Raw genomic sequence first — 6,790 nt, 5'->3', positions numbered from 1 at the left:
GGGATGGTTTTATGGGTGCATACTATGTCAAACTTACCAAAATGTACAGTTTGAATGTGGGTAAGTTATTGTATGTCAATTTTAAAAGCTCAATAAAGCTTTTAAAATTTTTTTATTTTTCCTACATCTTTCTTCATTTTGTGCATTTTTTCATCTTAGTTGCAATCGCCATGGGCTTCCCACCACCAATTAGCTTTTTTTTTTTTTTTGTTAAGAAAAAAAAAATACTGATTCCCCGGTGGTTCTTGAATCCCCAAAAGTCTGATGTCTCTTTTCCCAAGTGACCATATGGTGCTCCAGATCCTGGGATGGAAGTTGGGCTGGCATGGTAAGAGGGCTTGTAGGCTCCAAAGACATTGTGGTGTTGGTGTCCCTTACGTAAGGACTTTCTCAGCTTAGCAGCACTGTGTTGAAGTGAGGTGAGTCCACCCATAATTGTAAACTTCAGGATCTTGCTTTTGTCATTTAACATTAATGATGTCCTCAGTGTTAATACTTGGGCTTCAAGATAATCACTGTTTGGGAACTAATTCCTCTCTATATATTCTCATACTGTCCCTCTTCACAGAAATGCAGGACTGTGCCTCTCTCAGGCTTTGTGAAAGTGAAACTCCCACTTGTCCCCTAGGCTTGTTGTAGGCTTTCTCCTTCTGGTTCTCATCCCACTTTTATCGGTGTGTTTTCTTCTTGAATTTGCTCTATACTCATGTGAACTACCTATACACATCTGCATGACCATCGCTTGGAGTTCTGCCCATTTACAGGACATAGAGTGTATTGTGCATAATTTTTTAAACCTTTTCCCCACACCCTCTGCCAAAGTTAATCCTCTTTAGGTGGTCACTCAATAATTAATGACAGATAAAGCCAAAAATAAAATAAATCAATTTTTAAAAGTTGTTATATAGTCATATTTGGCAGTAAAGAGAATGAACAATGAATTTCCAGGGAGTTACAAGTCTCCCTTTAGTCATTACTCAGCTGGTCTCCTCTTTGGTTCCATGCTTTGGTTACTTGGTTTTCCTGAAAGATGTTACTGTTTTATTTTTTACATGAGTCATTAATCTACCTAGGATTGTTAAGAAGTAATTATACATTTCACTCCAGGTAGCAAACCTCCTTCCCCAACTGATTAAGCCGCCATTGTAGTCATATAGTCCCTTCTCACATGTATATAGTGACCTGATTCCAGGCTCTTTCCTGTTCATTGGGCTCTTTGTCACCCTTCTTGGACTGTAGTCACTTTGTCCCAACTCACTGTTCATTTTCATAATTTTCTGGCTATTACTAGATATATATTCATATGTGTGACTATGTGTTACCCAGGGTTTAGGTGGTATGGGAATTAGAATGTTGGCTGTAAATAAGTCAACCAATTTCCTTGAGACACTCTCCTCACTGAGTCCCAAAAAGTTGTAGACCATACATGCAGCTTGCAAGGCAGTTCTGTGAACAGACTGTACTGTACAAAGTGCTATTTGTAAATGATGGCTGTGAGTAACAATGCGGAGGCACCCTTGGCTTTTCCAGGACTATTACTAAAAGAAGGCCATTTCCCCTGGTGGCTGTAGCCCCTCATACAACATAGCCCCTCTAATGAGAGTCTCACTGAGATATTTCTGTAGCAAAGAAGGAGCATGGTAGAAGAAAGTGGCCTTTATCCACATGAGGAATATTTACTGAGCGCCTGCTGTGAGCCAGGATGAGTGTCTCAGGGCTGGGGATTTACCAGTGTCCAAAAACAGACCTACTAGTAAACAAGATACAAGTTGAGAGAGAGGGCAGGGAGTATAAAGGCTGACTCTCAGGTTTTGGGGTGGTTGAAACTGCCGGCTGTAGAAGAATAGGTTTGGAGAAAAGATACTGAGAGTTTGATAGCCTTTGGCCTTCCATAAGCAGACTCCAGGAGGAAGTCTGAAATGCATGTCTAAGATGCGGTTTGGTTGGAACTTTGTGATAAAGGAGGAGGCATAAAGGACCTAAAGGCAGATAAGGAGATTGGGGCAGATTACTCTGCCTTCTTTAACATCCAGGGTGGTCCCCGATGGTCTCCTGTTACCCCATTTCCCTTCATCGTTTGTGCCCTGACCACAAGAAGTCCCATGATGCCCAGTGGAATTGCCCCTAGAACCAACTCACTGGTGTAGTCACCTGAATCCAGCCAGTACAACCTCTAATGCTGTAATCATTCATTCTCTTAATCATTTATTTCAGAAAGCTTTTATTGAACCTCTCTTCTGTGATTCTCACCAGGACCAGTTCTCATGGATTTCTCTGCCAGTTCTCTGGCAGATTTGAGGGTGTCTGGATATGTTCAGTTGTCACAGTGACTGGAAAGTTTAGTTGTCACAGTGACTAGGCAGGGAGCTGGGGTGCTCAGGCTCCTGTGTAAAAGGAATTGCCCTCTCAGGATTCCTGGAGCACTTTGTTGAGAAACTCATTCCACAGCTCCCTGCAGCTGGCTCTGGGAGTAGACAGTGTTATCTGTGAGTAGACAGTGTTATCTGGCTTGGGCACAACAGGTAACGCCAGCATGATTTGAGGTTCATGAAGGTACAGATGAGGGAATGCTATCTTTCTTAGAGTAGCGCAGGGAAGCTTCCTAGAGGGCAGGGCTTTGGAGCTGTGCTTTGAAGGATAAGTAGGATGACAGACATGGGGTAGGGTAGGAGCTAACTCAGGCAGAGGGAAGCTTGTGTGCAAAAACAGAAGCATGTGGACGAGTTCAGACAGCAGGAAAGGTGCTGAGGGCATAATGTTGCAAGGGGAGCTTGTGGTGGAGATGCAGTACCATCCCTTCCTTCTCCAGCTCTAGAAATTCTTCAGGATGGTGGTGATGTCCTACTTGCCTTTCTTATGCAGGGTGTAGCCCCCTTGTTGCTTGATGATATCAAGCCCCAGAGAGTCTCTCTCAAAGGGGTCAGCAGAAGGCCTCATGGTGGGGACCTGCAGAAATAACACTGGATAGCCACTCTAGTCCTCAGGATTGATCCCCTTTTCTGCCCCGCCCTGGGCCTCTCTCCAGGACAGGTAAGGAGAGTGAAGCACAGGCAAGGAGGTTGGTGATGAGGATGCACAGTGGTCCTCAATCAGCCCCTCCCCCTTGAGGTCCAGAGACCTGGAGAGGTGTGGGTTGTGGTAATTAGAGCTCTTCCACTCTGCCAGGAGGCCCCACCTCTGGCTTCAGTTTTCCAAATGTAGGATGGGAAAGGGTGTGGATGAGGGACGGGGCAAGGAGGTTAGGAGTCCCAGGAGCCAGGATCTCCAGCAGAACCAAATCTTGAGGACTCAGCACCAACCCGCAACCCCAGTACTCTCAGTGGTCTGGCAGTGTCTGCTCCTCCCCTCCTAACAAATGGCTAGCAGTCGTGAAGACCCCTCCTCACACCCCATAAGGCTCTGTCTTCCCAACAATTTGCGTTTAGAAGGGCTTGATGGACCCCATTTTCCAGATGAATAAACTAAGGCCTCGCCAGGGACATCTGTGACCCAGGCAGCAGCACCTCAGTCGTGGGAAAGTAAAACGGGGGAGCAGCCAGTGCAGCGAGCCGAGGGGGCGGGAAGTGGGGCTACAGGCGGGCAGGCGGGGACCGGGAGAGGGCGGCGGTGACCACTCACCTCTGGCTCACCGACCTCTGGATCGCGGACTGGGACGCAGTCGACCGTGAGGATGCGGCGGGGTGGCCTCTTGAGGAAGCTACCGGTGCATTTTCTCTCCTCCTGCCGGGGAGGGCGCACAGGGCTGGAAGCGTTCCTGCAGCGCTCCCCGGGAAACCGAGCCGCGCCGGTGCCCCAGTCTGCGGGCGTCCCTGGTCTGAGCCCGCAGCAGCCCCGCGGGGGCGTGCCCATCACCTAGCCTCCCGGCCCAACAAGGTCTCACCCCTAACCCTCCTCAAGCCAGAGGTGCAACTTGAGGTTGCCCAGAGCTATAGCTGGAAAGGACACTGAGCAGACTGCGTGAGCACCCACGCAGATAAAGGCTGTTTGTGTAAAACAGTAAATGGGAAAAGGCACTCGTACATCAGACGAAGTCATATTTGTTTAAAATAGAGGGGTGTACATAAAAACGATACAAAAGATGATATACCAATGGTTAATGTCATTTGGTTCCTGGATAGTAGTGTTTAATGGAGGTTTTTATTATGACTTCGTTTGCTTCTCTGTTAATTTACTCTAATAAATTGTTACTTTTTTAAGTTTATAAAAGCAATTACTTCTTTTTTTCCATAAGATTTATTTATTTATGTATACAAGCGCTGGGGTGTGAGCCAGAGGTGCAGGGGAGGGGTTGGGCAGGTAGAGAGCGGTGGGGGGGCGGGATTCACCAGTGAGTGTGGGGAGCACAACAATCAGATCTACTGAAACACACTGCTGAGGGGAGAGCAGGCGGGTCAGGAGAGGTCTGCTGAGCCATGTGGTCACTTCCCTGGCAGGCTGGGAGTCGAATTCTAGCTGCAGTGGCTGGCAGAAGCTTGATAACACTGTTTTTAACCCTTGTACCATTTAGGGAGGCTCCAGAAGCAATTCTTTCTACATAGATTAGGGTCTTGATTTGTCCTTTCTCTTTTTATGTTTAACAATTTTTTAGCATGTATTGCTTTTATAGTACGGATTTACAATAGTTTATATTAAGAAAGAACAGGAGGAAAAACAATTTTTTAAAGGCTTCCACAGGGCCCTTCCTGGTGGTACAAGGGGTTCAAGAGCAACACTATGAAGCTACCCAAAGCCACTGCAGCATGAGTTCAAGCCTGGCCAGGAAAGTGAACCACATGGCATGGCAGACTTCTCCAGGCCGATGTGCTGTGTATTTCAGTCAATCTGCCTGTTCTGCTCCACACTCTGTCTCTGGTGAATCCTCTCACCAGCCCCTCCCCACCTCTGGCCTGCACCTTAGTTCTTGTATGCATAAATAAATAAATCTTTTAAAAATAAATAAATAAAAGGCTTCCGCAGGACCTCCCTGGTGGCACAGGTGATAGTCTCAACACTATCAAGCTGTGTTTGACGTCCAGTCAGGTGAGCTGACCCACATCACGGTGGTAGACCTCTCCCACGTCTCCCCTCAGCAGTGTATTTCAGTGGATCTGCCTGTTCTGCTCCCCACTCTGTTTCTCGTGAACTCTATCTCTGCCCTACACCCTACTGCATCTTTTTTTAAAAAGATTTATTTTATTTATTTATGCATACGAACTAGGGTACAGGCCAGAGGTGCGGAGGGTGAGAGGATTCACCAGAGACAGAGTGGGGAGCAGAACAGGCAGACTGATGAAGTACACTGCTGAGGGGAGCAGCGGGCAAGACAGGAGAGGTCTGCTGCACCATATAGATCACCTCCAGGGCCAAGTATCGAACTCACACTGAAGCAGCTGCAGTTAGCTTGCAGTGCTGTGTCCTAGCCCGTTGCACCACCAGGGAGGGCCCACAAAAATACATCTTTAATAAATAAATAAAAGGTTTATACAGTCAAACCTTACTTACATGGCCAGGTGGGGTGGGTGTGGGCAAACACATCCGCTTAGAGCAGGGGGAGAGAAATGGACCCCCTCCTGTTTATTGGGGCTTAGAGAAGAGGGATGGAAGACTCACCCCGCCTTCCTTGAAAGCACATTCTCTGGGCTGTCTCTGTTGATTTAAAATGCACACAGTCTCTTTAATCCTGAAGTTGAGCGGTATGGGAGTCTTCGTGGAGTTCTAAAGAAGCAAGAGAAAATTCCTGATCATCTCCTTTTTCCAGATGCAGGAACAAAGGCACAAAGAAATCAGTTACAAGTTAGAAGCGACTCAGCCCAGGTTTGTTCTTTTCACCCCCCTCTTAGGGGAGATTTTAGTTGTGGGGGAGCTTGGTGAAGCTGGTGGAAGAATACCACTTCAGTAGCTATATGACCTGGAGCCATCACTTCCTGTCTTTGTCACTGAATTTCCTCTTCTATGAAACAGGAACAATAATATCTGCCTTCTGTGCTCATCTTCCTAGAGAGAGAAATGGAACAGCGAGGGACAATGAAGGCACCCTCTGGGGCTGGTGACAGCATTCTGTTCATGTCTCTCCTTTGAAACAACCCTGCATTTCCCTTCAATCTTAGAACCTGCTTGCAGGCTGGATTCAGGGCAGAGGCCCTGAATTTATCAGCTAGACAGCTGTCAGGCCCAAGATTATAAGCTATGTTTTACCTTACAATGGAAAAACATCGTCATGATAACAGCTAATATTAGCCAAGCACTTTATACCTGTGCCAGGTATTTTCTCTTGCCTGCCCTCACAGGCTGCTAAAAAGCAGGTGCTACTTGCTACCCTGGCCTGGGCCCTCAGATAACTCACTGAACTAGGAGGTGGGGTGGCTTCCAGCAGGCGGAAGAGGGACTGTCCTTGTTGCCCTCGATTGAAGAACTTCAAGGCCATGGTGACAATCTCCTCATAGCTCAGACGACGAGGCTGGGCCTCACAGGCCACCGCTGCTAAGCCCACTACCAGCACTAGTACCCTCCAGGCCCCTGCCATTGTTCCTTTCCTGATCCACTGCCCCTTACAGCCCTTTTAAGGCAAGAGCCATACATATTGCCAATAGCCACATTACTCAAAGAGCTGTTGGCAACATGTAAAGCACGTGACTTCCTGAAGAGGACCTCTCCTTGCCCTTGCTAGACACCCAGTATTGACCAGTCATCTGAAAATATCATTGGCAAAGAGGCAGGAAAGCTTAGGCAATAGGCCAAGGCCTAAGAGTGAGGCCAGAGCCCTACTCAGGGCAGGAGACCTGTGGAACCCAAGGGAGGTCTCTTCACTCCA

At 47.5% G+C, this 6,790-nt stretch overlaps 1 protein-coding gene across 1 annotated transcript; it reads right to left on the bottom strand.

Moving 5' to 3' along the window:
- Positions 1 to 2,183: 2,183 nt before the first annotated feature.
- LOC101622088 (15 kDa protein B-like) lies at positions 2,184 to 6,509 on the bottom strand. The gene is made up of 4 exons (XM_004676604.2): positions 6,323 to 6,509; positions 5,590 to 5,694; positions 3,619 to 3,720; positions 2,184 to 2,946 (listed from the first exon to the last, which is right to left on the bottom strand). Exons 1-4 carry the CDS (start codon positions 6,500 to 6,502, stop codon positions 2,842 to 2,844), a joined length of 492 nt encoding a protein of 163 aa, XP_004676661.1. The 5' UTR covers positions 6,503 to 6,509; the 3' UTR covers positions 2,184 to 2,841.
- Positions 6,510 to 6,790: the final 281 nt, after the last annotated feature.

Source organism: Condylura cristata, unplaced genomic scaffold, assembly GCF_000260355.1.
Source record: "Condylura cristata isolate star-nosed mole 26May11 unplaced genomic scaffold, ConCri1.0 scaffold00004, whole genome shotgun sequence".
In the NCBI taxonomy this organism is placed as follows: domain Eukaryota; kingdom Metazoa; phylum Chordata; class Mammalia; order Eulipotyphla; family Talpidae; genus Condylura; species Condylura cristata.
Note: the sequence above shows the minus strand (reverse complement) of the source record. Positions and strands in the feature narration are given on the sequence as shown.

Excerpts from the sequence above, each read along its gene's own strand:
- LOC101622088 (XM_004676604.2), bottom strand. The coding sequence starts at position 6,502 with ATGGCAGGGGCCTGGAGGGTACTAGTGCTGGTAGTGGGCTTAGCAGCG. Across the intron at positions 5,695-6,322 it reads CCACCCCACCTCCTAGTTCA|AACTCCACGAAGACTCCCAT; the intron begins GTGAGTTATCTG and ends TTGCTTCTTTAG. Across the intron at positions 2,947-3,618 it reads CAGAGGTCGGTGAGCCAGAG|GTCCCCACCATGAGGCCTTC; the intron begins GTGAGTGGTCAC and ends TTATTTCTGCAG.